Source organism: Belonocnema kinseyi, chromosome 8 (assembly GCF_010883055.1).
Source record: "Belonocnema kinseyi isolate 2016_QV_RU_SX_M_011 chromosome 8, B_treatae_v1, whole genome shotgun sequence".
Lineage (NCBI taxonomy): Eukaryota > Metazoa > Arthropoda > Insecta > Hymenoptera > Cynipidae > Belonocnema > Belonocnema kinseyi.
In genome coordinates, this window is record NC_046664.1 from 16199319 (window position 1) to 16217259 (window position 17941).

General features: G+C 23.6%; 2 protein-coding genes across 3 annotated transcripts in view; one reads left to right on the plus strand and one right to left on the minus strand.

Moving 5' to 3' along the window:
- LOC117177888 (methionine-R-sulfoxide reductase B1) overlaps nt 1–9005 on the minus strand; it is a 46780-nt gene extending 37775 nt beyond the window's left edge. The window contains exon 1 of the mRNA XM_033368955.1: nt 8937–9005. Within this exon, the coding sequence (XP_033224846.1) occupies nt 8937–8979 (43 nt within the window). The 5' untranslated portion in view covers nt 8980–9005. The remainder of the gene's footprint in view (nt 1–8936) is intronic.
- The window catches only part of LOC117177887, a 53141-nt gene continuing 43655 nt past the window's right edge, over nt 8456–17941 (plus strand). For both annotated transcript variants that reach the window (XM_033368950.1, XM_033368951.1), the window contains exons 1-2: nt 8456–8997; nt 16293–16946. In XM_033368950.1, the coding sequence (XP_033224841.1) occupies nt 8584–8997; nt 16293–16946 (1068 nt within the window). In that variant the 5' untranslated portion in view covers nt 8456–8583. The remainder of the gene's footprint in view (nt 8998–16292; nt 16947–17941) is intronic.

The following is a 17941-nucleotide window of genomic DNA, read 5'->3' on the forward strand; positions in this document are numbered from 1 at the left end:
AATTGTTGTTTTTTTAAATGAAAAATTTAACTATTGCATTTTTGGTAAAAAAGATATCTTTTTTAGATAAAAAATTTTTTTAATGAATCTTTTTCGTTAAAATCGTAACAGTTTTTTTTTAAATTTAACAGTTTAGTAAAAAACTTAACTGTATTCAAGATTATTTTTTTGATTGAAAATCAATTTTATTAAATAAAACTTTAACTATTCCATTTTTTATAAAAAAAATGTATTAAAAAAATTCATGTATTTGCTTAAAAGTGTAAGTATATTGTTAAAAATATAATTTATTTCGTAAACAATGAATGCATTTTGTTGAAAATTCATTTTTTTGGTTTAATTTAATTGTTTTTTTTAGTTAGAATTAAATTTTGTTGTTTTCTAAGTATGAACTATTATATTTGTTGTTAAAAATTCGTATTTTTCGGTAGAAAATTAATCTCCTTTGTAGAAAATTCAACTAGTGTATAAAAAATTTGATTTTATAAATTGAAAATTGTTGTTTTTTTAAATGAAAAATTTAACTATTGCATTTTTGGAAAAAAAGATATCTTTTTTAGATCAAAATTTTTTTAAATTAATCTTCTTCGTTAAAATCGTAACAGTTTTTTAAAAATTTAACAGTTTAGTAAAAAACTTAACTGTATTCAAGATTATTTTTTTGATTGAAAATCAATTTTTTAAAATAAAATTCATGTATTTGATTAAAAGTGTAAGTAATTTGTTGAAAATGCTTTTTTTTGATATAAATTAATATTTTTATTCAAAATTCAACTATTTAGTCGGAAATGTTCGTATTTTGTGAAAAAATCGTCTTTTTTGATCAAATAAATAATCTTCTTGGCTAAAATTGCAATTATTTGGTTAGAAATTGATCTATTTTCTTTGAAAATTCGTCTTTTATAGAAAATTAATCATGTTGGTTGAAAATTTAATGTTTTTAACTTGAAAATTCTGTATTCTGAATGAAATTTTTTTTCTTTATGGACTGAAAAATCGTTCTTTGTTGAAAATTGAACTATTTTGTTAAATAATAAGAAACCGTAAGATTTTCCTAAGTCTGATATACAAATCTTCAATTTAATTCCTTAAACTAAAATCTCTGGATTCACCCTTGCTATAACGAAGTTGTCTACGATTTCAACTCTCCAATTGGCGCATCCGATTAAGAAAATCTAAATACATTGGCTAAAAATGCATCCGGTAATAAAAAAAAAGAATGGTAGTAGCCTCAAGGAGAAAATAGACGCTATAAAAAAAATGGAAAATGGTTCAAAACCAGCAAATATTGCCACTGAATTTGGTGTATCAGTGGAGACAGTTCGGAGATGGAAGGCGAAAAAAGATATTATTAAGAAGGAATATGAAGATTCTCTCGCTCGTGGAGAAAGTTTTGAACGACACAGGCGGAGAAATATTAAAAATAAAGTCCTTGAAGACGATCTCTATGCATGGTTCAAAAAAGAAAAGGAAAAAGGCATAGCTGTTTCTGGATCCATGATTGTTGCAAAAGCATTAATATTAAATGAAAAAACTAGTGGGGATCCACTTTTTAATGCGAGCCATGGATGGTTACACAAGTGGAAAAAGCGACATGGAATTCGTGAAAATATTGTCCAAGGAGCCAAAAATGAAAAATTATCAGTCTCTGAAGAATTTGAAAAAGGCGAACAAGACTTTCAGGTAAAAAAAAAAATTATTAAGATTTATCTTGTCGTTTTAATTCATTCAAAAACTGAATCCGGATGTACTGGAGATTTTTTTCTCGTTTTTTTTTCTATAAATATATGAGATTTGTGGAAAAAATTTAACTTTAATTATTTGTTCTCGAAATTGGGATTCGAATATAAACAGTAAAAAAATCTTTTCCAATATTTAAGGAAATAATTTGAAATATTTTTAAATATTTTCTTAAAATGAATTTAAAAAATTAAAAAATCAATTTAAATTGTCCCTTGAATATTAAGGACAAAATTTATTATTTAAAAATCTTTGAAAATTCTTAAAAAGTTTAAAAATTATATTTTACAAAGAAAAAAATTTCCAATAATTTTATTTGTTTTTAAAGTTATATCAGTATATTTTTTCTAAGATTCTTGAGAAAATTCAAAAAGATTTTGGATGATTTCACACATATGTCTAAAAAGTGTATTTCTTACAAAAGAATATTATAGAAAAATTGAAATGTTGAAAACCTGATAAATTCGAAAATCCTTTGAATTAATTAACCCTGTCTGAAATTATTTGAAAACTTTGAAATCGTTGCAATAATTGAAAATCTGTAAAAATAGTTTAAAATTACTTTTTTAAGTTAATTAAATTTATTTCCTCAAGTTCTTTAGAAATCGCTCGATATTTTTTAAATCCTTTAAAATCGTTGAAATACTTGGAGATCCTATAAACCCCTTTAAACTTTAGGGAATAAATTTTATTATCATGCATTTCAAATTTAGAATAAAAAAAATTACAGGATTTTGAAGATTTTTTATTTATTTTAACAGATTTAAAAATTCAAAGGATTTCGATGAAAATTAAAATATTTCCAAAGATTTTAAGCTCGATTTTAAGGGATTTCTAGAGAACATTGAAAAATAAATTTAATTGAACTTCAAGGGGTTTCTAGCAATTTTGTTGATTCTCAAGGAATTTCTATGGGTTCCCATGGTTTTTAAGAAATCTTTAATGAATAAGTGTAATTTTATTAAAAATATTTCAAGTGATTTTTACTTATTCTAATGGATTTTACGATTTCCAAAGATTTAAATTGAATTTCAGGAATTATGAAATAAATTAAATTTTATTTAAAGGTTTTTTAAATTATAAATTTAAAAATAAAAAGAATTTAAGTTATTTTAACAGATTCTAAAGAATTTCAAGAGATTAAAAAAATGTCAAAGAATTTCGTATGGTTTCAAAAGATATTAAGGCCGATTTTAAGGAATTTCTTTAAAACTTTAGACAATTTTTTTTAATTTCAAAGAATTCTTAGCAATTCTAAACAGGGAAAGCAATTTCAAAAAATTTCTGTGAATATTACTGTAATCATTTTATTTATATTGAATGATTTTCAAGTGATTTTTACTTATTCTAAAAGATTTCACGATTTCCAAAGATTTAAATCAAATTTCAGGGATTTACATAAATTTTTAGAGAACTTTAGGGAATGAATTAAATTTTATTTTAAGGCATTTAAAATTATAAATTAAAGATTTTTTAAGATTTGAAGTTATTTTAAAAGATTTGAAATAATTTCAAATGATTTCTCTAGAAATTCTTTAAAATCGAACTTAAAATCCTTGAAACCCATTCTAAATGAAGTTAATCGCTAGAAATCCCGAGAAATCTTTTAAATTTTATATATTAAAAAATTGTAAATGCCTTGAAAGAAAATTTTATTTATTCCATAAAGTTTTGTAGAAATCTCTTGAAATCGTACTTAAAATCTTCAGAAATCTTACGAAATTCATTGAAATCGCTTCAAATTTTATACGTTTTTTGAAATTTTTAAAATCTCTTAAAGCTCTTCAAAGTGCATTCAATTAACATAAAATCTTTAAATTCCTTAAAAAAATTTTTAATTAAAAATTTAAAATATCCATTAAAATAAGTTTGAAATTCCTGAAAATCGTTAGAAATCCAATAAAACCCTCTAGATCCTATTAAATTTCTTGAAATACCTTAAAATCCCTTGAAATCTTTGGAAGCTCTTGAAGTTTAATTTAATTTATTTTCCAAATTTTTCTAGAAATCCCTTAAAATGGTACTTAAAATCTTTTTAAATAACTTAAAATCCTTTGCGATTTTTGTAATTACTTAATATCCCTTCAAATCGCTGAAATTCATTAAAATTCCTTAAAATAAAATTTAATTGATTCACTAAAGAAGAATTTCTTTACAAAGACGTTCAAAATTCTAAGTTATTTTAATAGATTTTAAAGAATTTCAAGAGATATAAGAAATAAAATTTGAAGGGTCTTCTAGAAATTCTAAACATAAAAAGGGATTAAAAAGAGTTTAAGTTAATTGAACAGGATTTAGTGGATTTTATTAAATCGCCAAGGACTTTTAGGAATTTCGATGGTTTTCTGTTAAAGATCTTTAATAAATAAGTGTAATTTTATTTAGAATATTTTAAGTGATTTTTACTTATTCTAATAGATTTTACGATTTCCAAAGATTTAAATTGAATTTCAGAAATTATAAAAACTTTCTAGAGAACTCTAGGAAATAAATTAAATTGTATTTCAAGGCATTTTAAATTATTAATTAAAAAAAAAAAGATTTTGAAGATTTTAAGTTACTTTAACAGATTCTGAAGAATTTCAAGAAATTAAAAAAATGTCAAAGAATTTCGTATGATTTCTAACGATTTAAAAGGAATTTCTTGAAAACTTTTGAAAATATGGTACATTTAAAAATTTTGCAAGGTATTTTAGAGATTCTAAAGATAAAACGCGATTTCAAGAAATTTCAGTGACTATCGCTGTAATCATTTTATTTATAACAAATGAATTTTAAGTGATTTCTATTTATTCTTATAGATTTGACGATTTTCAACGATTTAACTGAAATTTCAGGAATTAAATTTAATTTTAAGGCATTTTAAATTATAAAATAAAGAATTTTTTGAAGGATTTTTAAGATTTAAAGTTATTATAATATTATAGAAATCTTTTAAAATCGAACTTCAAATTCTTGGAAACCTTTCTAAATTCATTTAAATCCCTTAAAATTCTTTACAATCTTTAAAATTAGTGTAAAATATTTAAAATTACTTGAAATTTTTGTATTTAAAAATTTTAAATGCCTTGAAAGAAAATTTAATTTATTCCCTAAAGTTTTGTAGAAATCTCTTCAAATCGAACTTACAATCTTTAGAAATCTTACGAAATTCATTGGAATCGCTTCAAATTTTGTAAGTTAAAATTTTTTTAAGTCTCTTGAAGTCCTTCAGCATACGTTAAATTAACTTAAAATCTTTAAATTCCATTCAATTATTTAAAATTTTTGATAAAAAATATACATTAAAATAAGTTTGAAATTTCTCAAATATAAATTAAATTACACTTATTCATTTAAGTTCACAAAAAAAAAATAAACATAAAAATCCTTAGAAATCACTTCTAATGTTTTGAATCGCTACGAATCCCTTGAAAGTTAATTTAATTTATTTTCCAATGTTGTCGAGAAATTCCTTAAAATCAAGCTAAAAATCTTTGGAATTTGCTCGAGTTATTCCGAAAATTTTCTTAAAATCTTACGGATTCATTTTTTACAATTTTGGAAATCTTTTCAAATATCCTTTTAAGATTAATTTTTCAAAATAACGAATCACTTTTAATATTCCCAGAAATCTTAGATTTAGTTAACGATTATTATTGTATCTTTTCAAAATTTCTAAATATTTCTTCAATTTATTCGATTTTTTTTTTAAATTTTGTAGTCTTGCAAAATTGAAAAAGTTTATTTTAAAATCTTCCACATTCTTTTCCAATATTAAAGGATATCATTTGAAATATTTAAAAATATTTAAAAATATTTTCTTAAAATGAATTTAAAAAATTAAAAAATCAATTGAAATTTTCCGTTGAATCTTAGGAAAAAAATGTATTATCTTGAAGTTTTTCAAAATTCTTAAAAAGCTTAAAAAATATATTTTACAATCAACAGAAATTTCAAATAATTTTATTTGTTTTAAAATTATATAAGTATATTTTTTCTAAGATACTTGAGAAAATTCAAAAAGATTTTGTAAAATTTCACATATATGTCAAAAAAGTATATATTTTTTATTTTACGTTACTATTTATTTTTCAAACTTATTAGATTACTCGAATTTTTCCCCTTTTTTTTAATCTGCAAAATTGAAAAAATAGCCTCAGAATCTGCCACTATATGTTTTGAAAATTTTTTAACTTTTTATATTTTCTCTGAAATTTTCAGAATATTTTGTTATCCTGAAAATTTTCAAAATCCTTGAAAAGCTTCTAAATTTTGTTTCAAAATCTTTCTAATGAAATAAAATCTCGTAGTTTTGCAAAATGTTGTTTTAAAATGTATTCTCTTGTAACCTTTTTAAATTTTTCTCAACTTTTTTTTATCTTCAACTATCTACATTTTGGTTTAAATTTGTTGAATTCTTCTGAAGGTTTCAATTATTTTCGAATATTTTTAAAACCAAAACTATAAATTTTCTAGTAAAAAGATTAATTTCCACCAAAAACCACGCATTTTTAACCAAATACATCAATTTTCAAGTATAAATTGTTGAATTCTTTTCCCGAAAATATTTTTTAAACGTTAATTTTCTGTTAAAACGTTTAATTTTCCTAAGACTAATTTGATTTTTAACCAAATAGTTTAATTAAAACCAAAATATAAATTTTTAACAAAAAAGTTAGTTTTCAACCCACTAATAAAAAAGGTTAAATTTTCAAACAACTCTATTAAAACTCGACCAAAAGGACGAATCTTTAACAAAGGTCATGAATTTTCAACTAGAAATTATAAATTTTCAATAAAAAATATCGATTCTCAACCAAAAATGGAATATTTAGATTGTTAGTTAAAAAATCACCCCCCCCCCAAAAAAAATTTTCAACCAAATTGTTACGTTTTCATGAAAGGAGATGAATTTTCAACTAAAATTATGAATTAAAAAAAACTGAATTTTTAACAATAGAGTTTAACGTAAAATATGATTTTTTTTTAAACCGGAAGATTATTTTTCGAAAAATGGAATGGTTAAATTTTCAAGTAAAGAGTTGAATTAAAAAAAAATTCTTTTGAACAAACTAGTTCAACCTTAAACCAAGTAGTTAAATTTTCAACTAGAAAGAAAAATTTGCAAACAGATTTTCAAATAATAACATGAATTTTTCAGTAAGAACATTAATTTTCTACAAAAAAATAAAACACACGAATTTTCAACAAAATAAATTTATTTAAAACTTAGTTTTCTACCAAAAAGTTCATTTTTCATAAAAGTAGTTTAATTTTTTTTTTTTAAGAAGTTAACTTTCAGTCAAATAGTTTAATTTTCTACACAAATGGTTCAATCCTCAACCTAACCAGATTAAGTAAGACTCATATAGTTGATTTTTTCATAAAATATATATGAATTTTCAACTAAAAAAGATCAATTTTAATTAAAATATCAATTTTCAACAAAGAGTAGAATAGCTACATTGTTTGTTAAAAAAAAAAATCTCTACAAAAAAAAAACAACGAATTTTCAATAAAATATTTAGATTTTCAATAGAAGAAATGAATGCTGATTTTGTTAAAAGAAAATTTAAAAGATTTTAAGGTTTTGAGATTTTAATTATTTGCTTGAGCAGAAATTACATATTTTTAAAATTAAATTAAATTAATTAAATTAATTAAATGAAATTTAAATTACATCTTTCTTTTCTGGATGAAAGACCAACTTAAAAAAATGTCTTGTTTTTTATTAAAAATTCATCTGTTTTAGTACAAATTTCATCATAAAAAATTCATATTTTGATCATGAAAAGTTTTTTTTTTGTTAAATAAAAATTCACCGGGTTTAAGAAAAATTTCATATTTTTTGGATAAAAATGCAACTATTTGGTAGAAACTTATTTGTTGTTCAAAAATTAATATTTTGATTGTGAAAAGTCAATTGAAATCTTTTTTAAGAGAAAATTCAACTGTTTTTTTTTATTAAACTATCTTTGTGATTAAAAAATGATTCAACTATTTTGTTTAAAAGATTTGGTTGAATCACTTTTTTTTAAGAAATCATTTTTTTTTTAATTATTGTTTTTAATTGAAAATTCTTCTCTTTGGATAAAAGTTGAAATATTTTTATGTAAATTAATCTTTTTGAATTGAAAATTCATCTACTTGGATAAAAGTTAAACTACATTGTTAAACATTAATTTTTAACTAAAAATGCAACTTTTGTGTTTAAGATTGATATTTGTTAATCGAAAATTCTCCTTTTTAGTCCTAAAAGAAATAATTTTCTTGGTTTGAAATTTCATTTTTGTTACGTAAAAATGCATCATTTTCGTGGAAAATTAATTTTTAATTCAACTATTATGTTAAAAACTTAATTTTGTTGTTGTTGAAAATTGAAGTTTTTTTTAAAGCCATCTTTTATTGTAGAAAAGACGCACCCTTAAATGATAAAATTTTATGTCTAATGCAGGACTTATTCACACCTTGAAACCAATTAAAAAAATTTTCTTTACAATTTATCAATTATATTTACAAATCTTTAGAAATAAATATTATCATAAAATAAAATTACTTATCAGGAAATTTTTATTCACAAAATTGAAGGTATAGGCATTAAAACTAGAAATATTTTTCTAACACGTACGAAATGTTGGATTTTGGACCATTGCACCTGCGCACTTTGAGCTATATTTCTTTTTTACCGCTACGCCTGCGCTTTTCGGATCGTAATTTTTTTCCAGCACCGCGGACGCCATAGCGACATAACCTCACTAGTGTTTTTTTTGCGATATAAAAAAAAAAAACAATTACTCAACTGTTCGCGTGTTGACAAATTAGTTTCGTTCTTGTGTTGATCGTGAATAAAATACAGTGAAAATGATTGAACTGAGTGACTCGGAAAATAGTGACTGCGATCAACTGCCAGAATGCCGTCGTGCAGAAAATGGATTGCCGAAACAATCTATGGACAAATATCTTGCAATTTATAATCAATTCATGGAGTGGAAAAACGCGAAACATGAAGAATCTTTGGACGAAAGCTTATTGTTGACGTATTTTAATGAATTGGCGGAAAAACTCGCACCTTCAACTCTGTGGTCCCGGTATTCAATGCTAAAAAGTACCCTAAATTCTAACGACAATGTTGACATCGCAAAATACTCAAAATTGAGTGCCTTTTTGAAGAGACAGGCAACTGGATTTGTCAGTAAAAAATCAAAAACACTCACCTCGGAGCAAATTGCTAAATTTCTTACCGAAGCTCCCGATCATCAGTATTTAGTGACAAAGGTAAATATCATTAAAAATATAGAGATTTATTTTTATTTCAACTATCAGTATGTGACATAACCTCACTTTTCTTACACTATTGCAGTGAAAATATAATTTTCGCGAAAGATAGAAATTGTAGGTCTAGTGGAAATAAACAAAGTTTTATATGCAAAATTTCTCATAAAAAATATGAATTTATCGTCAAAACCCTTTTTTTTTATAGTGCAGATAGATTAAAGTGGTGCAAAAATGCACTGCAATTTTTTTTCGCGAACCAATCCTTAATTTTCAATCAAATTGTTGGATTTTTTCTAAAAGAATGGTGAAATTTCTGCCGAGAGGGTGGCAACTTGACCGGCAAACCGGGAATTTATTTAAGAAGCCGGGGATTTAATTCTGACAGCAGTAAAATTAGAGTATTCATTATTTAGACATTAATTTAGTAATTATGTTATATTTATTTTCTAAATAAAAATAACAAATTTATAAAAAAAAAATAAATTTTTTTTGTTATTAAGAATTCGATTATTAACGGAAAATTCAACTTTTCTATTTTTTGTTGAAAATTTGATCGTTTTGGATAAAAATTCAACTATTCGATTAAAAATTAAACTATTTTTTTTAAATTGATGTACTTTGTTGAAAAGCAACAAATTATTCTGTTAAGGATTCATTATTTAAATTGAAAATTTATGGTTTTTGTAGAAAATTAAGTTTCTCCAAATGAAAATTTAACTGTTACATTTTTGGTTGAAAATTTATATTTTCTAGTTCAAAATTTAAAAAATTGGCTGAAATTTTGTCTTTTTTAATTAAAAATTCACGTATTTTGTTTAAAAGTCAATTTTTTTTAGTAGAAAAAGACCTTTTACTTTGAAAAATTCTTCTTTTCGGTTAAAAATCCAATTATTCTAATTAAATAATGATCATTTTAATTGAAAATTCATCTTTTCGGCTCGAAATAAAATTACTTGGTTGAAATTTAAACTCGTTTCTTAAAAATTAATTTTTGTTTTGTTGCATATTTATCATTTTAATTAAAAATTAAGTCCTTTGGTTGAAAAATGAACTATATGATTGAAAACTTGTTGTTTCTTTGGATGAAAAGGAGTTTTTCTTCCCAAAAATTTAACTATTTTGAGGAAATTTTTTTTCTTTTTTTGTTGAAAATTATTATTTTTTCAAACTGATAATGTAACTATTATTGAATTTGAATATCCCCTAATATTAGTTAAATATTAATTTTTTGGTTGAAAAATGATTCATAATTTTATTTGAAAATTCATTTATTTTGTAATTTTTTTATCTCTTGTTTTAAAAGACTTTTTATAATGAACATCATGAATTAAAATAAATATTTGCGTTTTGCGGAAATTTTAAATTGTCCGACGAATCAACACCCTGATTTAAAAAAAAAAAAAAACGAGTTTCCATTAAAAAACATTTAAAATTTTTCAACAACAAAAAATTATTATCCAAAATCATGAGTCTTTATAAAAAAATATGAATTTTTAACAAAGAAAATTTAGGTTTCTATTATAAGAAATTAATTTTGAACAATATCCTTAAATTCTCAAACGAATAGTTGAAGTTTCAACGTAAAAAGACAACTTTCTGATCAAAAGTGGAATATGTAAATGTTTAGTAGAAAAAAATACTCTCAACAAACAAAAACAAAAACAAATTTAACTAATTCCATTTTCAACCAAGTATTTGAATTTTTAACCAAAAAAGTTTATGACTTCTTAACCAAATTTTTAAATTTTTAATAAGGTATTTCTAATCCTCAACGAAAATAAAACTATTTTGTACGAAACAGTAGCATTTCTAAGCAAAAAAAGATCAAATTTCTACCAAAAGATAATTTTCAAACCAAAAAGACGAGTTTTCAAGAAAGAGCAATTTTTAATTTTTCAACAACAAAAAAATAATTATTATTTAAAATCGTGAATATTTATCTAAAAAATTAACTTATTACAAAGAAAATTTAATTTCCTATTGAAAGAGACTAATTTAACATAAAAGCTATACATTTTCAACCAAATAGTTGAATTTTGAACGCAAAAACAAATTTTCTCTCAGAAATGGAATAGGTAAATTTTTAGTTGCAAAAATTAATTTTTAACCAACTAATTTTTTAGCAAAAATGCTATATCTTTAAGAAAATAAATGATTTTTTTACCAGTTAGTTCCTTTTTCAATCAAGTATTCGAATTTTTAAACAAAAAAGATGATTTTTTAACAAAGTAATTTCATCTTCAACCAAAATAGAATTGTTTGGAACCAAGGAGTTATATTTTTAACCAAAAGAGCGGAGGGTTACGTTAAAAAAATTGTTTTTTTATTAGATATTTCAACAAAATAATGGAATCCTCAACGAAGGATTCTAAAAAAAAATAAAAAAATAAAAATCAGTTGAATTTTCAAGAAAAAGTTAATTTTATGACAAAATAGTTGAATTTTCAAACAAATAGTGAAAATTTTAACAAAAATATAATCGTCAGGAGGAAGAAAGTGCAAAAAATAAAAATAAAATTACAAGACAAATAGTAATTTAATTTTATCATGGTCGAAAATCACAAAGCTACAATCGAAAATATTTTGAAATTTCTAATTTTATCCATTTTTTCACTTATAATTTAAGGACAATTTAATGACATTTTTTTAAATCCAATCATTTTTTCTGTTGATATATTGAAAGTGCGATTAATTCCAGGTGCAATGAACTTTTTTTTATCAGAAATAGTTCAAATTTGACTGAGTTGCCGATTTTTAACTAATTTTGCAGATTAATTTCCAACTTATAATTTTTTGCCTGAAAATTTAACTAATTTGTTGAAAAATCGTTTTTTTGTTGTTGTTTCAAATTAGTTTTTTTTTTAAACTGAAAATGTAACTTTTCCATTTTTGTTAAATATTTTTTCAATTTTTCCTAAGTTCCTATTTTTCGTTTAAAAATGAAGGTGCTTTCTTATATTTTTCCTACGCAAAATATTTTCTGTATACAATATTTCCTACATAGAATTTCATACTGTTATATTTTTTATACACACAATCATTTTTCCTATAAAAAATTAAATAGTAATATTTTATTATGAAGATATTCTAAAAATATTATGTCCAATACTTTTCCTGCATAAAATATATTCTAAACAACATATTTAAAACAGTAAATAAAATGTTTTCTACGCAAAGCAGATCCTACACAAAATAATATAATTATAAATTTACTTTAAATATTGTTGATGATATATGACAAATATTCAGACAGAAGGTATTCAACACAGGCATATTCTATACAAAAATATTAGGTGTAAAGCTCTTCCTACATAAAACATATTTTACATTAAATCCTCAATTTTTTCGCTTTCCAAAAAAAGAAATTCCTTAGCTCGTTTTTCGACAAAATTAAAAAAAGAAGTATTTCTTATAACTTTTATTATAAATTAAAGTTCAGTCACCCCGTGGGAAATGTTCAAAGAGTAATTTCTACAAATAAATTTATATTTTAATTCACTCAATCCCTCTGTATTGTGCCCGGAAAATGCCCCAAAAATTTGCAAAATAGTAGTTTTATGTAAATTTCATTCTAAAGACGGTACTTTTTGAATTTTTTTCGACATTTATTGTTTTCATTTTTATGAACGACAAGTTTTCAAGTCATTTCTAACTAATTAGGAGTTTTTAAAACAATTATTATTTGTGAAAACAATTTTTTTCGCCTGTTAAACGCGAAAAGTTATTATTTTTCAGGATTAATTAAACGTTTGATAAATTTAAAGAGTAAAGAATATTTCTTCTTTGACAAAATTGGTAATTATTTAAATAATTTTCATTTGCTCAAGCAATTTTTTTTATTCGTAAAAAGTTAATATTATTTGTAGAAAATAGTTTGTGTAGGAACAAAATAATATTATTAAACAATAATTCATTCTTTGCAGGAAATATTTTGTGTAGTAATAAAATAATGTTGTTAAACAATATTAAATTCTGTTTATGAAATATTCTGTGTAGAAAAACATTTCAATATTGAACCAAATAGTGGAATTCTCAACCAAAAATATAAACTTTCAAAAAAGGAGTTGCTTTTTCACCAACATATATTGGTAAACGAATTCTCAACAAAATAGATGAATTTTTTACCAATTAATTTAATTTTCAAGTAGGAAAGCTCAATTTCCAATTAAATATATCAATTTTTAATTAAAAATTGGAATAGTGACATTTTCACTTTAAAAATGAATCCTCAACCAAAAAAATTTGGTTTTGTTTTCGAAAAAAATAGTGGAATTTTTAACCAAAGCTATGCATTTTCAACAGAAGAGTAGCATATAAGTCCATTTTCAACCAAAACGATTAATTTTCTACTGATAAAAGACGAATTTTCAACTAAATAGATCAATTTTCCACATAATTGTTAAAGCCAAACACACGAATTGTCGACAAGCAGTTCCATTTTCAACCAGAAAATGTGATTTTGCAATAAAAAAGTTAATTTTCTACCAAACACTTAAATTTTCATAAACTAGTTTAATTTGAAACCAAATAGTTCAATTGTTGTCCAAATATTTGCATATTCAACACAAAAATTAAGTTTTTAATCTAAAATCTATAATTTTTAAGCAACATTAATAAAATTAATTTCTTAACAAATTTTTGTAATAATTGGTCGAATTTTTGAACAAAAAGGATTAAAACATAGCTAAAGAAGTTGAATTTTCAACATAAAAGTTAATTTTCAACCAAAACTGAATGAATAATTTGTTTAAATAATAGAAAGATTATTTTTCTATAACAAAGACGATTTTTCAACTAATAAGGAATAAATTTTTAACCATAAATGAAATAATTACATTTTTCGAAAATAAAAAGATTAATTCTCTATAAAAAAGACGCCTTTTCAACATAATACAGGCATTTTTTTACGAGATAGTTCATTTTTCAACTAAGAAAGAATAAACTTCCAACCAAAACTGAAATCATATTTGTTTAGATAATTCAAAGATTAATTTTCTATAATAATGACGATTTTTCAACTAATAAGAAATAAATTTCCAACAGGAAATGAAATAATTAAGTTTTTAGAAAATAGAAAGATTAATTTTCTATAAAAAAGACGATTTTTCAACATAATACCGGAATTTTTCACGAAATAGTTCAATTTTCAACTAAGAAACAATAAACTTCCAACCAAAACTAAAATAATAATTTGTTTAGATAATTCAAAGATTCATTTTTAATAATAATGACGATTTTCTATCTAATAAAGAAGAAATTTCCAACCAGGAATGAAATAATTTAATCTTTAGAAAATATAAAGATTAATTTTCTATAAAAAAATATTTTTTTAAAAATATTTTTTACAGGCACTTTTTACGGCATAGTTCATTTTCCAACTAATAAAGAATAAATTTCCAAACAAAACTGAAATAATAATTTGTTTAGACAATATAAAGATTACTTTTCTATAATAAAGACGATTTTTCAATTAATAAGGATTAAATTTCTAACCATAAATGAAATAATTAAATTTTTCGAAAATAAAAAGATTAATTTTCTATAAAAAAGACGATTTTTGAACATAATACAGGCATTTTTTACGAAATAGTTCATTTTGTAACTAAGAAAGAATAAACTTCCAACCAAAACTGAAATCATATTTGTTTAGATAATTCAAAGATTAATTTTCTATAATAATGACAATTTTTCAACTAATAAGGAATAAATTTCCAATAAGAAATGAAATAAGTGAAATTTTAGAAAATGGAAAGATTAATTTTCTATAAAAAAGACATAATACAGGCATTTTTTACAAAATAGTTCATTTTCCAAGTAATAAAGAATAAATTTCCAACCAAAAATTGAAATAATAATTTGTTTAAACAGCATAAAGATTAATTTTCTATAATAAAGACGATTTTTCAACTAATAAGGATTAAATTTGTAGAAAATAAAAAGAATAATTTACTATCAAAAAGACGATTTTTCAACATAATACAGGATTTTTTCACGAAATAGTTCATTTTTCAACTAAGTAAAAATAAACTTCCAACCTAAACTGAAAAAATAATTTGTTTACATAATATAAAGAATAATTTTTGATAATAATAACGATTTTTCAACTAATAAACAATTAATTTCGAACCAGGAATAAAATAATTAAATTTTTAGCAACTAGAAACATTAATTTTCTATAAAAAACGACGATTTTTTAACATAATACAGGTATTTTTTACGGAATAGTTCATTTTTCAAATAATAAAGAATAAACTTCCAACCAAAATTGAAATATAAATTTGTTTAGATAATATAAAGATTAATTTTCTATAATGAAGACGATTTTTCAAGTAATAAGGAATAAATTTCTAACCAGAAATGATATAATTAAATTTTTGAAAGATAGAAATATTAATTTTCTATAAAAAGACGATTTTTCAATTAATAAAGAAAAAATTTCCAACCAGAAATAAAAAAATAAAATTTTTAGATAATAGAAAGATTAATTTTCTATAAAAAAAAAACGATTTTTTAAAATAATACATCAATTTTCAACAAGATTGTTGAAGTTTAAATGAAAAAAAACACAAATTGTCTACAAAACAATTTATTTTCCAACCAAAAAATATGATTGATTGATAAAAAGTTGTTTTTCTAGCAATTATTTAAATTATTCATAAAAATATTTCAATTTTCAACCAAATAGTTGAATTCTCACCCAAAAATATATATTTTCAACCAAAATATAAATTTTCAAAAAAAGAAGTTTGTTTTTCAAATAATATAATAGTAGACGAATTCTCAATTAAATACATGATTTTTAGATCAATTAATGAGATAATGAGATAATTTTAAATTAAAATGTGCACATGATTTATTTCTGTAGGATATAATTATTATGCGTCGAAAATATTTTGTGTAGGAAAAATATAACGGTATTAAATTCTCTGTAGGATATATTATGCGTAGAAAACAGTTTGTGCAGAAACAAAATAATAGTATTAAATAATAATTAATTCTGTGCAGGAAATATTTTGTGTAGAATAAATTTGTTTGGGAATGGGTGTTACCTACTGTTTAATTTTAAAATTAATTTTTAATTAATTTAAATTTTAAAAAGTTAATAATTTATTTAAAGTTTGAAATTAAATTTATTTCAATAAAATTAAAAAATCAGGACATGTGATAAATCAGGATGTCTGGCTATCCTAGCATAGAACACTTTTTTAGTTCCGCTAGAGATACAATGTCTGCTATCTCTCTTGAAAACTATATTGAGTGTTTTTTTTTGCAACACACTATTATCTTACTTTCAGGTTGCTTTAATCTTTGGCGTTACTGGAGCACTTAGAAAATCAGAAATGTGCGAAATAACAACAAAAGATATTAAAGACTATGGCTCTCATTTGCTTATAACAATTCCAAAAAGTCAAACGCACATTCAGCGAACTTTTACAGTTGATGGCGATTTTTACTACAGTACTTATAAAAAATACGAGGCTCTTCGGCCAAAAAATCTGTACACAAACCGATTCTTTTTGAACTATCAGAACGGAAAGTGTACGCATCAAGTAATCGGGAAAAATAAATTTGGCTCGATGCCAAAAAAAATCGCGGAATATTTGAATCTACCAGAGCCGGAACTCTACACGGGTCACAGCTTTCGCCGGACATCAGCAACACTCCTCACGGATTCTGGGGCTGATATCACGACTGTGAAACGTCATGGGGGATTTAAAACGAGTCAGAATGCAGAAGGTCACATCGAGGATTCGATGAGAAATAAAAGAAAAATATGCCAGCTGATAACAAAACAATTAAATATCAATCTGTCGACTGGAACTAGAATTTTTCCGGATTGCCCACCGCCAAAACGCTACAGACCCGCCTCTGTGTTGAGAAGATTAGCTTCTGCGACGAGTGGCAGATCTACCCATGAATTACCAAAAGGATCCAGAAACGATTCTCAGGTAAGGGACTATCCATAAACTAAAAAAAAACAACATTTTTTTAAAACTGGGGAATTATGTTGATTTAAAAAAAATAGGGAAATAGATTTTCTTATTTAAATTTATGCAAATACTGTATTGAATTCAATATAAAAGGCAAACGGATTAATTTTGTACCAAAAGACGAATTTTGAAAGAATTGAATTAAACGAAAAAAACAACGAATATTAAAAAAAAAAAGTTGACTCCTCAAACAAAAAGATGAATTTTCAACAAAGAAAGTTTAATTTTCCTACGGAAAAGACAGTTTTTTAATCAAATACATGCATTTTTTACGAAACAGTTCTTTTTTAAATTAATAAGGTATCAATTTCCAATGAAAAATGAAATTTTTAGATAATAGAAAGATTAATTTTCTATATAAAAAATACGATTTTTCAACATAATACAGGCTCAATTCGACGAGCCTTGCTTTATTATGACATGTTAATAAATACAAATATCAATATTCAGATAATTAATGTCAAGGTAATATCAAATATTCTTACCTTCCAGTACTCCATAATTAAATTGTAGCATTAGTTAATAAATAAAAGTTGTAAAATGAAGGAGAGAGATTAGAGCGGTGAACTGTCGAAACGCACTCGAACCACCAGTAGGCACTTGCGCGCGGGCAACGGACGATGGTGGGAGGCAGCTCACGAACGAGTATCCTCTCTCTACTCACATTAGCCAGAGTGGGAGACTAGAGGCGAGCTATGGTACGCGGGTCCAAAAACGGAATGGTGGGGCGAACGCGAGAACAGCAACCTCCCTCTCCGCGTGCATGCGCAGGGTTGAGAAAAGCGAGGCGAACCACGGCGCGCGCCTCGTGCGTTCTGTATAAAGGCACGCGTTCGTACCACTAACTTCACTATACCAGGTGTATACATATGAAACCGGTATTTTCTCAAGAAAAAAACACATTTATTTCAAGAGAATGATAACAAATATTTTATTCAAAGTATGCGCCCTCG